Source organism: Myotis yumanensis, unplaced genomic scaffold, assembly GCF_028538775.1.
Source record: "Myotis yumanensis isolate MYYU_CA2020_CCGP unplaced genomic scaffold, mMyoYum1.0.hap1 SCAF_21, whole genome shotgun sequence".
NCBI lineage: Eukaryota > Metazoa > Chordata > Mammalia > Chiroptera > Vespertilionidae > Myotis > Myotis yumanensis.
This window is the reverse complement of record NW_027223772.1, coordinates 16,448,433-16,463,069: the sequence shown is the minus strand read 5'-3', so window position 1 is coordinate 16,463,069 and position 14,637 is coordinate 16,448,433. Positions and strand designations below refer to the sequence as shown.

Below are 14,637 nucleotides of genomic sequence, written 5' to 3'. Positions count from 1 at the left end.
ATTACTAGGATATTTGTGACATTCCCCCTATCCCAGAGGAAGAAGCGAATGCTGGGCCAACTATTACGAAACCTAAGAAAGAGCAGGAAGATCTGGCCACTCAACAGCCAAGTGGATGATGACGTGCTGGGAGCAGACTCCCCGCTCCTTTCTGCTCGCTCACAGCTGCCTGCGGGCTTATTCTTGACTCAGTCTGCAGTGTTTTGTGTTCTGTCTCTTGGTGCTTAGTTTTTCTAAATATCAGAAGTCACAGGCTGAACGCTCTGTGGACAATGACTTGTACTTGAAGACCCGAGACTGAGTCTGAACTTGTGCTCAGGCTGCTGTGGAGCACGCTCAGGGCACAGTCGGCAGCAGGGTGACTGGCACGGGCGTGAGATGAGTTCATGCGGCTGCAGGGCATCGGTCAGGAGCCGTGCTCTCCCCAGGCTGAACTACTAGCTAGAAATCATCAAAAAACAAGTCAACCTATGAACCAGGAGGTCCTGGGCTGCGGGCTCGATCCCCAGTAGGGGGCATGCAGGAGGCAGCCAATCAATGATTCTTTCTCATCACTGATGTTGCAATCTCTCCCTCTCTGAAATCAATAAATAGATATTTTAAATATATGTATATTAAAAAATGATAAAAGTAGCACCTTAAAAAAACAATTCAAACAAACAAAACACCCATTTCGAAAGTTCTGCCTGAGCAGGGAGCAGCGAGCAGGCTCCTGTGCAGACAATGCTGATCGGCCTGAACTCTGACTCATTCCTACTCGAGACCCAGCTGACAGGACAGCGACCTGGGCTCCTGCGGGTTCTTAGCAAAACCTCCCCCCCGCCCACCCCCCATTCCCACCTCCCCCACACAGCAGGGAACACATCTGCACGTCAAGGGCTTGCTTCCATCTCCTCCCAGGGTCTCAAGCCCCGAGCTCAGAGCAGCTGGGCCTGGACAGAACTACACAGTTTCAAGGACACTCCATTTCTCCCTTCAGAACCAGCACCAAGATGAGGTGAGCCCATCACCAGCTGCTGGGAGCATGGGAGCAGGGCCGCCTCATGAAAACTCAGACCCTTTGTCTGCCAGAAGGTCCCCAGGAGTCCAGGGCATGGCTCCTGACACCTAACCCTGCCCACCCTGGGCTGAGACTGGTGCCCACGTTTCAGAACTTTCTGGACACGTGACCTGGCTCCTGTCCATGCGTTTTTATGAGGGTAATTTCTGTTCCCCGACTGTACCCTTGCGTCAGGCGGGTGGGAGAACGTAGCATCTCTGGTTTCCTCTCATGCAGCACCAGCTAATCCAGCCAATGGAGTCCTCATAGCTAAGCACTGTGGCCTCTTCTTTGGGGATAATGGTGGTTTTCAACCAAACAGAACCATCTTTTTCTGTATTTCAGTTTTACCCTATAAATGTCCCTCCATGTTTCCTGACCAGGAAACGGACAGCTCAGAGCCTATCCGGCAGTGGGCCTCCTGGGGATGTTAGGTCAAAAGCAGAAAACCTGGCGGCAGCCAGTGCCAGGCGCCCCGGCCAGAACGAGGATGTTCCGCAGACACTGGGGGCTGGCGCCCCGAGAGCAATGCTGACGACACCATCTGTGACTAAGAAGGTTCGCAGGTTGATCCTAAATTCCTAAAAGTGGCCGGGAGGAGGCAGGGTGACGACGGGGTCTCAGGACGATGCTACAGATGGAAGTAGACTGCGCCCAGCTTGCAGGTGTCACCTGACCGAGGCCAGACTACACCAGGGCAACAGCTCCTCAGGCCCCTGGCCGTGGCAGCAGCGGGCTTCTTTGAGAGAAAGGAATTTGCACACAGTATCCAAACTGCTTCTAAGTCCTTAGAGTATTTTCTTAGAAAATGGTATAATAACCTTCAGTTTAATAGAACAATCTTTTAAAATTATTCTCCATGCCTTTTTATAGCGAATTACAACCTTCTGTGATCTCTAAATGTGGGAAAACCCTCTTCTCAATCCACAAAATCCGGTCCGGCCAGAGCGCCAGGCACGGGCCCTCACCTGGCGTCCTGCAGGCAGGGGGAGAGCGCGATCATGATGGAGCAGTCCTTCGCCGTCATGGCCACCCGGTACTGCTGCACCTGCGGGCAAGGAGAGGGCAGCTGGCACCTCCTCTGGGAGTCTGGGAACCAGCCCCGGAGCTTGGGGGGAACAAGCTGCAGGGGTGACTGGAGGAGTGGCAGCGTGAGGGTGCACCTTGTTCTCCCCCTGAAATTTCAACAAGTTACCCAACTGTAAGTCAACCGAGAAACCCTGCTCAACACAGACACGCCTGAGACCCGCCACCGAAACAGCTTCAGGTGGGCAGCCGGGAGGCAGGGAGGCCAGAGGGGAGGAAAGCCCAGGTGGCCGGCTGGGAGAGGGAGGAACAGAGAGCTGCTGGGGGTGGGGAAGGGCAGCCCAGCAGGGCGAGTGGCGAGGAAACAAACAGGGACAGAGCCAGCAGACGCCTGGCAGAGCAAGGCTTCTGCCCTGCAGCTTCCCACTGTCGGGCCAGCAGTGGGGTTTCAGACAGAGAAACAGAACCAGAGCCCTGCTGCCGCTTGGACTCCACAAACTCGCCTCCGGTGGCCCTTGGCACCGGGTCCAGGAGCGTATGATCTGGAAGCCAAGAGCTACTGCAGTAGAACTGGTTTCCATCTGTGACTGCTTCCCAAGAGGGGTACTTGGGGGGGACCCCACGGAGGTCAGGGGCGGCCATTACAGTGAGGGCAAAACAAACCCTACCCCCAAGCAGCAGAGCGGTGCCATCTTAGGGAAGCCTCGGAGGCTCACCTCCGGGAGACCACAGAGGTAAAAAAACCTTGCGATGCAGCGCCATCTACTGGAAAAGAGTAGCAAGACCTCCGCAAACACCAGGGAGAACCACAGCAAGAGGGACCAGGGAGGAAGGAAGCGGCGGGCCAAGCCTGCCCTCGCCCCTCCAGCCAGCGGGGTTTGGACCCTGATTCCGAACCCGGGATTCGTCTTCAGCAAGGCAGCCACAGGCCTTAGAAGAAAGAGCGGTAGGTGGCCTCAGCGCCTGCTGTGCCGGCCACTGACATCCCTCCAACCTCAGGAGGGAGTGCAGCGTCCCCCACAGGCAGCCTGTCAGCAGGACACGCCTCGGGCCCTCTCACCCCGCAGGCTGTGCAGACCCCTGGCAGGATGCTGCAGACAGGGTCTCCAAGCTGCGTTCCGTCACGCCAGCCCCACGGGAGGCAGGCTCGGGTCTTGGATGGATGCAGACACAAAGCCCGGCTGGGCGATGACAGGGCCCTACGACACCAGCCTCGGCTCTGCAGCTTAAGCTCAACACCGGCTGCAGCCCACGTGGATGTGTGCACACCGGCCGGGAGCACCTGCAGGGCTGCCACGCAGACCACACGCACGAGGTGTGCAGGGTCTGACTTGTAAAGCCGCGTGTGCTCACATGTGTTAAAGACACAGAGAGATCCCCAGAGAGGGCTGCCTCCAGGTGGACTTTGGGACATTCTGTCCCTTTTGACTTTCCTATATCATTTGAATGTTTAATTTGAATAGCTCTCACTTTTACAAAAATGAACTAGTTACAAAACATGAAGTGGGCCTTCCATGTTCTCACAGGCTGGTTTGTGGTGACAGACCTGTCCCGTTAGCCACTCCCCTGTCTCTCACCCAGAGGACCCACCCTGAGAAACCTCCCCGGTCTACCTGCCCAAGCCAGGCTGTGCGGGCACGCAGGCCTACTGACTGCCGGTCCGGGCCTGCGGAAACCTAGAGTTTACAAGTAGAATGAAAAAGGAGCTCCTCTCCTGACACTATTCATTTCGCTAAGAAATGGGTATTTCACAAAGTACATAACAAATGACGTCCAAAGAATTCCTAAGAGATACGTATGAAAAACAAAGTACAAAATATTTAGCATGTCCTGATCTAGAAGACATAAAACTCAGAAGCCATAAAAGACTAAAAGATTTGAATACCTAAAAATTAAAATATTTTATATGATCTAGTCATAATGAATGTAAAAGACCCGTGAAAGAATGGGAGAAAATATTTGCAACATATAACAGGTGATCAACATCAAGAATATAAAAAGTGCTAGTTCAATATGGAAAAAGAAAAGAACCCCAAAAAGATGGGGACCAAATAAATTGAAAAAGAAATATAGCCAAAAAATACCTGAAAACTTGTTAAACCTTATTAATAATCAAGGAAATGCAAATTATAACAGTGAAATAGTTTTTACTCATCAGATGGACAAAACTATAAATATGTATGTATACCAGTATCTGACATAGAATGAGAGGGCTGGGCTTACCCTTCGAGTACTGCTGGACTGTAACTGGCACCAACCACTGAGGTCAACTAGAAAAAGCTGGACAAAGTATCAAAAACATCTGCTTTGAAAGGCCAGGGAGGGAGCAGTGTGGGACCAGGGACACAAAGACATTTGGGTCTTTTCTGCCCAGGAAGGGGCGCGGTGACAATGTGGGAGGATTGGCCAATGGGCACTTTTAACCAACCTCCAGGGCTCTGGGGACAATAAGCATGATGAACCCCCTCTTTGAGTTAGTTTCCAAAATGCTGCATCTTTTATCCTATCCAATAAAAGAGTAATATGCAAATTAACCAGCACTCCACAACAAAGATGGTGCCCACAGCCAATAAGGAGAAAATATGCAAATTGAGGGTCACTTCATGACAAAGATGGCGGCGGCCGGGCCAGGATGCTTGCCATGGCGACGATGCAGGCATTCCGCCCCGCCTGCGGAGGGCCTGTGGGCAGCATGCAGGCGCCCCGGCTGCTCTGGGCCGGTGGGAAGTGTGCTCCGGGCCGGTAGGCAGCGTGCGCAGGCGAGGAGAGTCTGGCCCCGGCTGCTCTGGGCTGGTGGGCAGCGCACGTGCACAGGTAAATTAGACTACATTCGAGTGTGGGTGACAGTGCGCTGGGGGACGTTCGCATGCCAGGGGAGGAGGAGAGGATGTGCGTGTGGAGAGCCTCTGGGCAGGGGAGGCGGGCCGGCAGAGGGCGGCCTATACTCCCCACATGGCAGCAGCGGGAGCCGTGAGCGTGCCAAGTGGAGCCTGCGGCCGAGCTGAAGCAGGGCCTGCAGGCCATCAGCGCCGAGGAGTGGCTGCACAAGTCCCGCCTGCTGGCCCAGAAGGTGCGCGATCGCAGGGACAGCCACCGTAGCGGGCCAGATTGCCGCCCTGCTGGCCGTGCCATGGGTGTTTGTGGATCTGCAAAGCCTCCGGTGCGCACATCCTCTCCTCCCCCCTGGTGTGCGAACGTCCCCCAGTGCACTGTCATCCACGCGCACCTGCAACAGTCCTGGATGTGGTGCGCACGTTCCCCCCGCCCCTCTGCCGCACTTCCATCAAACCCAGCATGCCTACATTCCCCACAGGACGTGCACACGTCCCCTCCGGCACGCTCATGTCCTTTGGAGAGAGTCTGGGTGTTCTGGGTGCTGGGGGTGGGCGCCTGTGAGATAACAGTGAGAGGGCAGAGTGGTGACGCCCTGTTCCCACGGAGGCCAGTGCAGCGACAAGATCACCTCTGGGGAGTTAATGCAGGTGCTGAGGCAGGAGCAGGTGCAGACAGACACACCTGGTGGGTGCAGGGGGTCCTCACTGAGGTGCCTTCAGTCAGCGTTCAAGATCGGGAACCCAGAGGAGGCGAGGAGTTCCGTCCTCTCAGTGAAACGGTGGGATAGTTGGGGCGACTGCAGAGGAGGAACGTGTACTTTGGGTGCTGGTGCCCATGAGCGAAGGCTGCCCTGACTGAGCCTCGCTCCCGTGGGGCCTAGCGCACTCCTGCCAGGCAGCAGGTGACAGGATGTGCTTTTCCGAGTTAATGAGAGAAAACATTGATTCTCCCGCTGCCCGCGAAGGTGGAAAGTGAAGTGGGGAGACATGGGGGGAGTGAGAGAGGTTCCCGGACTGGGGGTTCCAAATCCGCATTGCTTCCTTTCACTGCTGACTAGAGATATACAGGGTGTCCCCCCAAAATGTATACACACTTTGAATACCTACTAATTCCAATGGGTTTAAGCATGAAAAGAAAGAAACAACAATGGAGCTGTCATCTGTTAAAAGTTTGGGCACAAACCGGCAATCGGACATTCCCCAAGGGGTCCCGGATTGGAGAGGGTGCAGGCCAGACTGAGGAGCCCCCTTCGCCCCCCCTAGGCCTCTAGTATATATATATATATATCTCCTATATAATAAAGAGGGACTATGAACATTGACCGTCACTTCACCACAAAGATGCCTCCCACAGCGGAGTGGGGGTTTCTGTAACACAAGATGGCTGCACCCACAGGGGAGGCTGAGTTCCCATAACGAGCCTTAATGAGTAATCAGCAGGGACCTGAGGCTGCGCTCTCTGCCTGGTGGAACTTGACAGGAGACCTCAAGGTGCGTCCCCCTGCCCCAGTGCTGGGCTGGGGGACCTCAGGCTGCAACCCTCCCAGCAGGGCTTGATGGGGGACCTGAGGCTGCGCCCCACCCCCCGCTCAGCAGGGCTTGATGGGGGAACTAAGGTCACGCCCCCCATCTGGTGGGGCTTGACAGGGGATCTCAGGCCGCATCCCCCCCAAGCGGGGCTTCACAGGGGATCTCAAGGTGCACCCCCCGCCCTGGCCCGGGCTGGGGGACCTCAGGCCACGCCCCCCACCCCAGAGCTGGGCCAGGAGACCTGAGGCTACGTCCCCCGCCCAGTGGGGCTTGACAAGGATGGGACCAGCCAAGTATGGATCTAGTCCAATGGGGGTGGGGCTGGCCGGGTCTGGGTCTAGTCCAATGGGGGTGGGGCTGGCCGGATCTGGCTATCACCCAATAGGGGTGGGGCTGGCCGGGTCTGGGTCTCATTCGATTTTGAGGCACACGTGGGTGGGCGGGGACTTGACTCTGCGTCCCGAGGTGCGCCCCAGACTCTGACAGGAGGAAGATTTTCTTTTTTTTTTAAAATATATTTCATTGATCCTTCACAGAGGAAGGGAGAGAGACAGAGAGTCAGAAACATCAATGAGAGAGAAACATCGATCAGCCGCCTCCTGCACACTCCCCACTGGGGATGTGCCCGCAACCCAGGCACACGCCCCCAACCGGAATCGAACCCGGGACCCTTCAGTCCACAGGCAGACGCTCTATCCACTGAGCAAAACCGGCCTTGGCCAGGAGGAAGATTTTCATATACATATTACTAATTTTCTTTCATCTCTAACATTTCTATTATGGAGAAAGGGCAAATAGCAATATTAAAATATTTCCTCTAATTAATCCCCTTTTAATGTGTACGAATTTCGTGCACCGGGCCACTAGAGTCTGTGTGTGTGTGTGTGTATGTATATATATATTTTTAAGGTATTACAAATAGTAGTATATAGGTCTCTTTTTCCCCTCGCATTGACCTCCCTCTGGCCTCCCCTACCCCCGGCACTTGCCCTCACACCCCACCCCCACTCACACAAGTGTCTTATGTCTGTTGGTTGTGTTTATATGCATGCATACAAGTCCTTCGTTTGATCTCTTACCCCCCGCATCCCCTACCTTCCTGCTGTATTTTGACACTCTGTTTGATGCTTCTTTGCCTCTATTTTTGTTCAACAGTTTATAATGTTCTTTATATTCCACAAATGAGTAAGATCATGAGGTATTTATCTTTCACTGACTGGCTTATTTCACTTAGCATAATGCTCTCCAGTTCCATCCATGCTATTGCAAATGGTAAGAATTCCTTCTTTTTTACAGCAGTGTAGTATTCCATTGTGTAGATGTACCACTGTTTTTTAAACCACTCATCTGCTGATGGACATTTAGGCTGTTTCCAGATCTTAGCCATTGTAAATTTTGCTGCTATGAACATAGGGATGCATATATCCTTTCTGATTGGTGTTTCTGTTTTCTTGAGATATATTCCTAGAAGTGGTAGTACTGGGTCAAATGGCAGTTCCACTTTTAATTTATTGCGGAAACGCCATACTGTTTTCCACAATGGCTGCACCAGTCTGCACTCCCACCAGCAGTGCACGAGAGTTCCTGTTTTTCCACATCCTCTCCAGCACTTGTCGTTTGTTGATTTGTTGATGATAGCCATTCTGACAGCTGTGAGATGGTACCTCATTGTTGTTTTGATTTGCATCTCTCGGATGATTAGTGACTTTGAGCATGTTTTCATATGTCTCTTGGCTTTCTGAATGTCCTCTTTCAAAAAGTGTCTATTTAGGTCCTTTGCCCATTTTTTTATTGGATTATTTATCTTCCTTTTGTTAAGTTGTATGAGTTCCCTGTAAATGTTGGAGATTAAACCCTTATCAGAGATAACATTGGCAAATATGTTCTCCCATGCAGTGGGCTTTCTTGTGTTTTGTTGATGGTTTCTTTTGCTGTGCAGAAACTTTTTATTTTTGATGTAGTCCCATTTGTTTGTTTTCTCTTTAGTTTCCATTACCCTAGGAGCTGTATCGGTAAAGATATTGCTACGACAAATGTCTGCTATTTTGCTGCCTATGGCTTCTTCTAAGATTTTTATGGTTTCCATCTTACGTTTAAATCCTTTATCCATTTTGAGTATATTTTTGTGTATGATGTAAGTTGGTGGTCTAGTTTCATTTTTTTGCATATATCTGTCCAATTTTCCCAACACCATTTATTGAAGAGACTGTCTTGTCTCCATTGTATGCTCTTGCCTCCTTTGTCAAATATTAATTGAGCATAATGGCTTGTGTTGATTTCTTGGTTCTCAGTTTTGTTCCATTGATCTATATGTCTGTTTTTGGACCAGTACCAGGCAGTTTTGAGAACAGTGGCTTTGTAGTATAGCTTGATAACTGGTATTGTGATCCCTCCAACATTTTTCTCCTTTTTCAAGATTGCTGCAGCTATTTGGGGTCTTTCTTTTATTCCAGATGAATTTTTGGAGAATTTCTTCTAGGTCTTTGAAGTATGCCATTGGTATTTTAATGGGGATTGCATTGAATTTATAGATTGCTTTGGGTAGTATGGACATTTTAATGATGTTGATTCTACCAATCCATGAACATGGTATATTCTTCCATTTGTTCATGTCTTCCTCTATCTCTTTTTTTTTTAGTGTCCTGAAATTTTCTGAGTACAGGTCCTTTGTCTCCTTGGTTAAGTTTATTCCTAGGTATCTTAATTTTTTTTTGGTGCAATGGTAAATGAGATTGCTTTTTAAATATATATATATATTTGCCCTAACCGGTTTGGCTCAGTGGATAGAGCGTCAGCCTGCGGACTCAAGGGACCCAGGTTCGATTCCGGTCAAGGGCATGTACCTTGGTTGCGGGCACATCCCCAGTAGGGAGTGTGCAAGAGGCAGCTGATCGATGTTTCTCTCTCATTGATGTTTCTAACTATCCCTCCCTCTTTTAAAAAAAAATCAATAAAATATATATATTTTATTTTATTTTTTAAAATATATTTTATTGATTTTTTACAGATAGGAAGGGAGAGGGATAGAGAGTTAGAAACATCGATGAGAGAGAAACATCGATCCACTGCCTCCTGCACACCCCCTACTGGGTATGTGCCCGCAACCAAGGTATGTGCCCTTGACCGGAGTAGAACCTGGGACCCTTCAGTCTGCAGGCTGACGCTCTCTCCACTGAGCAAACCGGTTAGGGCAGGGATTGCTTTTTAAATTTCTCTCTCTGTGAGTTCATTATTGGTGTATAGAAAAGCCATAGACTTCTGGGTGTTAATTTTGTATCCTGCTACATTGCTGAATTCATTTATTAAGTCTAGTAGTTTTTTGATGGAGTCTTTAGGGTTTTCTCTATACAATATCATGTCATCCGCAACATTATATTGTATATAGAAAATATCATGTTTTACTACTTCTTTTCCAATTTGGATGCCTTTTATTTATTCTTCTTGTCTGATCACAACGGCTAGTACACCAAGTACTATGTCGAACAGGAGTGGTGAGAGTGGGCATCCCTGTCTTGTTCCTGTTCTTAAGGGAAATGTTTTTAGTTTTTGCCCATTGAGTATGATGTTGGCTGTGGGTTTGTCATATATGGCTTTTATTATGTTGAGGTATGATCCTTCTATTCCCACCTTGCTGAGAATTTTTATCAAGAAAGGGTGTTGGATTTTGTCAAATGCTTTTTCTGCATCAATGCATATGATTATATGATTTTTAACTCCCAGTTTGTTTATGTGGTGTATCACATTTATTTTTATTAAACCTTTATTGTTCAGATTATTACAGTTGTTCCTCTTTTTTCTCCCCATAGCTCCCCTCCACCCGGTTCCCACCCCACCCTCTGCCCTTACCCCCCCCCGCCCCCCACTGTCCTCATCCGAAGGTGTACGTTTTTTGTCCAGTCTCTTCCGGCACCCCCCACACTCTTCCCGCCCACCCCAGAATAGTCAGTCCACTCCCTTTCTATGCCCCTGATTCCATTATATTCACCAGTTCATTCTGTTCATTAGATTATTTATTCACTTATTTTTAGATTCACTTGTTGATAAATGTGTATTTGTTGTTCATAATTTGTATCTTTACCTTTTTCTTCTTCTTCCTCTTCTTAAAGAGTACCTTTCAGCATTTCATATAATACTGGTTTGGTGGTGATGAACTCCTTTAGCTTTTTCTTGTCTGTGAAGCTCTTTATCTGACCTTCAATTCTGAATGATAGCTTTGCTGGATAAAGTAATCTTGGTTGTAGGTTCTTGGTATTCATCACTTTGAATATTTCTTGCCACACCCTTCTGGCCTGCATAGTTTCTGTTGAGAAGTCAGCTGACAGTCGTATGGGTACTCCCTTGTAGGTAACTGACTTTTTTTCTCTTGCTGCTTTTAAGAGTCTCTCTTTGTCTTTTGCTCTTGGCATTTTAATTATGATGTGTCTTGGTGTGGTCCTCTTTGGATTCCTTTTGTTTGGGGTTCTCTGCGCTTCCTGGACTTTTAAGTCTATTTCTTTCACCAGGTAGGGGAAGTTTTCTGTCATTATTTCTTCAAATAGGTTTTCAATATCTTGCTCTCTCTCTTCTTCTGGCACCCCCATAATTCGGATGTTGGTACGTTTGAAGTTGTCCCAGAGGCCCTTACACTATCTTCATAATTTTGAATTCTTTTTTCTTTTTGTTTTTCCGGTTGGGTGTTCTTTGCTTCTTCGTATTTCAAATCTTTGACTTGATTCTTGCGATCCTCTAGTCTGCTGTTGGAAGTCTGTATAATATTCTTTATTTTAGTCAGTGTATCGTTAATTTCTAGTTGGTCCTTTTTCATAATGTCGAGGGTTTCACTAGATTTCTTGAGTGTCTCACTAATTTTATCGGCGGTTTCTAGAAAATTCTTGAAAAACCTTAAAAGTGTGGTTTTGAACTCTATATCCAGTAGTTTGCTTTTCTCCATTTCTGTCATTTGTGACCTGTTTCTTTGTCTCCGCATTTTTTAAGCTTCCCTGTGTTGATAGAGTGGCTTTCTGTGCTAGGTGTCCTATAGGGCCCAGTGGCTCAGCCTCCCCAATTACCTGAGGTGGACACTCTTGGTGCACCCCTTTGTGGGCTTTGTGCACAGTCTTGTTGTATTTAAGCCTTGATTGTTGTAGATATCACTGGGAGGAATTGACCTCCAGGCCAATTGACTGTGAGAGTCAGCTGTGTCTGCAGTGGGAGAACTTCTGTGCTGGAGACACCCTTCTGGGGCAAGACTTGCTTCAGTGGGGCTTTGGTGCTCACTGAGTCTGCCCCCTGAGTGTGTCCCTTATGGATCTGAGGAGTTGTAATCTGGATGGTTCCACTCTGACCACGGGGTACACTGGCTCTTGGATCTCTAAGTGCTAATTTAGCCTCTGCCTGAGGCTACCCAGCAGGAGCCCAGCTGTGAAGCAATGCAAGCTGCTGTGGGGCCTTGGGCCTTCTTTTGGAAGTTCTGGGTTTCTCTGACCCAGCTGCAGTTTGTTAGGTAATTTTCAGATTGCAAAGGGCCAGGCCTTTCATATGCAAAAGCCTCTGCATACACCTTGGGTGGGACGGGGTCACTGGGGATCAACAGGGCAGAGCAAGCAGCTATGGCTGCTCCTCAGTCCTACCCTAAGAGGCCCCATGTCTCAGTGTCCTGGTAATCGCTGCAAGTACCTCTGAGAGAAAGCTGCCCTCGAGTTCCGACCAATGCCAGACAGTCCAGTTTCTCCTGTATGAGTCTGGGTCCCCAGAGACTCGACCGGAACTGGACATCAGAGCAGTCAGGAGCTTGAGACTCCCTCCCGATTGAAAAGACAACCATGTCCTCAGCTTCCAGCCCTTTCCACGTGCGCCACATCCAGCCCTTTCCACATGTGCCGCATCTTCAACTGCCAGCCCTTTCCACGTGCGCCTCCTTACCTCTGCACTTTACTTTCTCACCTCCTCTGAGTCTCAGTGTGCTTTTCTCTTTCCTTCTAGTTGTAGAATTTCCACTCAGCCAGCCTTCCTGTGGTTCTTGATGATGTCCGTTTTGTCTTTTAGTTGTATTTTTGAAGTTGCTGTGCAAGGCAGCCATTTCCGGTGTTTACCTATGCCGCCATCTTGGTTTCTCTCTCCACATTTATTGATTTGTGGATATTGTACCATCCTTGCATCCCTGCAATAAATCCCATTTGGTCATGGTGTATGATTTTTCTAATGTAATTCTGGATTCGATTTGCTAGAATTTTGTTGAGGATTTTGGAGTCATGTTCATGAGGGACATTGGCCTGTAATTCTCTTTGTATTGTCTTTATCTGGTTTTGGGATTAGAGTAATGCTGGATTCGTAGAAAAAGCTTGGAAGTGCTCCTACCTCTTGAATTTTTTGGAATAGTCTGAGGAAGACAGGTTTTATTTCTTCTTTGAATGTTTGATAAAACTCCCCTGTGAAGCCGTCTGGTCCAGGGCTTTTGTTTGTTGGGAGTTTTTTGGTTACTGCTTTAATTTCCTCCATAATTATCAGCCTATTCAGATTTTTTTATTCCTCCTGGTTGAGTTTTGGAAGTTGGTATTTTTCTAGGGATGTGTCCATTTCTTCTAGGTCAGTGGTCGGCAAACTGTGGCTTGCGAGCTACATGCAGCTCTTTGGCCCCTTGAGTGTGGCTCTTCCACAAAATACCACGTGTGGGCGCGCACGTACAGTGTGATTGAAACTTGGTGGCCCATGTGCAGAAGTATTTTGTGGAAGAGCCACACACAAGGGGCCAAAGAGCTGCATGTGGCTCGTGAGCCGCAGTTTGCCAACCACTGTTTTAGGTTGACCAGTTTGTTGGAGTAGAGTTGCTCATAGTATTTTTTTTATGATTCTTCGTATTTCGATGGGTCTGCTCTTATTTCACCTCTTTCATGTCTGATTTTCTTTATTTGAGTCCTCTCTCTTTGCTTCTTGGTGAACCTGGCTAGAGGTTCATCAATCTTGTTTGTCCTTTCAAAGAACCAGCTCTTGGTTTCATTGATCTTTTGTACTCTTTTTTTGGTCTCTGTGTCATTTATTTCCACTCTGATCTTTATTATTTCCTTCCTTCTGCTCACACTGGACTTTTCTTGTTGCTCTCTTTCTAATTCTTCAAGTTGCAAAGTTAGATGGTTTATTCCAGTTTTTCTTCTTTTTTGAGGTAGGCTTGTAATGCTATGAACTTTCAGGATTGCTTTCACTGTGTCTCAAAGATTTTGGATTGTTGTGTTTTCATTGTCGTTTATTTCCAGGATGTGTTTTATTTCTTCTTTGATCTCTTTGGTTACCCACTCATTGTTTAATAGTATGCTATTCAGCCTCCAAGTGTTTGAATTTTTGTGATTGTTTTTACTGTAGCTGATTTCTAATTTTATGCCATTGTGATCTGAGAGAATGCTTGATATTATTTCAATCCTCTTGAGTTTGGAAATACTTTGCCTGTGTACCAATATGTGGTCTATCTTTGAAAAGGTCCCATGTGCACTTGAAAAGAATGTATATTCTGTAGTTTTGGGGTGGAATGTTCTAAAGATGTCAATTAAGTGCATCTGATCTAGTGAGTCATTTAGGATTGATGTTTCTTTGCTAATTTTTTGATCAAAGGATTTATCCAGTGATGTTAATGGGTTATTAAAGTCTCCTACTATGATTATATTGCTGTCAACCTCTCCCCTGATATCTTCCAGGAGTTTTTTTTTTATGTATTTGGGTGCTCCTGCATTAGGTGCATATATGTTTACCAGAGTTATATCTTCTTGTTGTATCGATCCCTTTAGAATTATGAAGTGGCCTTTCTTGTCTCTTGTCATGGCCTTTACTTTGAGGTCTATTTTGTCAGATATAAGTATTGCTACCCCAGCTTTTTTTTTTTTTTTATATATTTTTAATTGATTTTTTACAGAGAGGAAGGGAAAGGGATACAGAGTTAGAAACATCCATGAGAGAGAAACATCGATCAGCTGCCTCCTGCACAGCCCCCACTGGGGATGTGCCCGCAACCAAGGTACATGCCCTTGGCCGGAATCGAACTCGGGACCCTTCAGTCCGCAGGCCGAAGCTCTATCCACTGAGCAACACCGGCCAGGGCTTTTTTTTTTCTTTTTTTCTTTTTCATTTCCATTTGCCTGGTAGATATTTTTCCATCACTTCACTTTCAGTCTGTGTGAGTCCCTTGTTCTGAGGTGGGTCTCCTGTAGACAGCAATATATATGGGTCATGTTTTCTTACCCA

At 47.9% G+C, this 14,637-nt stretch overlaps 1 protein-coding gene across 2 annotated transcripts in view; it reads right to left on the bottom strand.

The window, feature by feature from the left end:
- Window positions 1–14,637, bottom strand: part of IPPK (inositol-pentakisphosphate 2-kinase) — a 67,046-nt gene that overhangs the window by 1,329 nt on the left and 51,080 nt on the right. Inside the window, exon 12 of one of the 2 annotated variants that reach the window (XM_070400953.1) lies at window positions 2,008–2,087. In XM_070400953.1, coding sequence (XP_070257054.1) covers window positions 2,008–2,087 — 80 coding nt within the window. Of the gene's footprint in view, window positions 1–2,007; window positions 2,088–13,104; window positions 14,598–14,637 lie in introns of those variants that run through there. The other variant, XM_070400955.1, reaches the window with a different exon arrangement.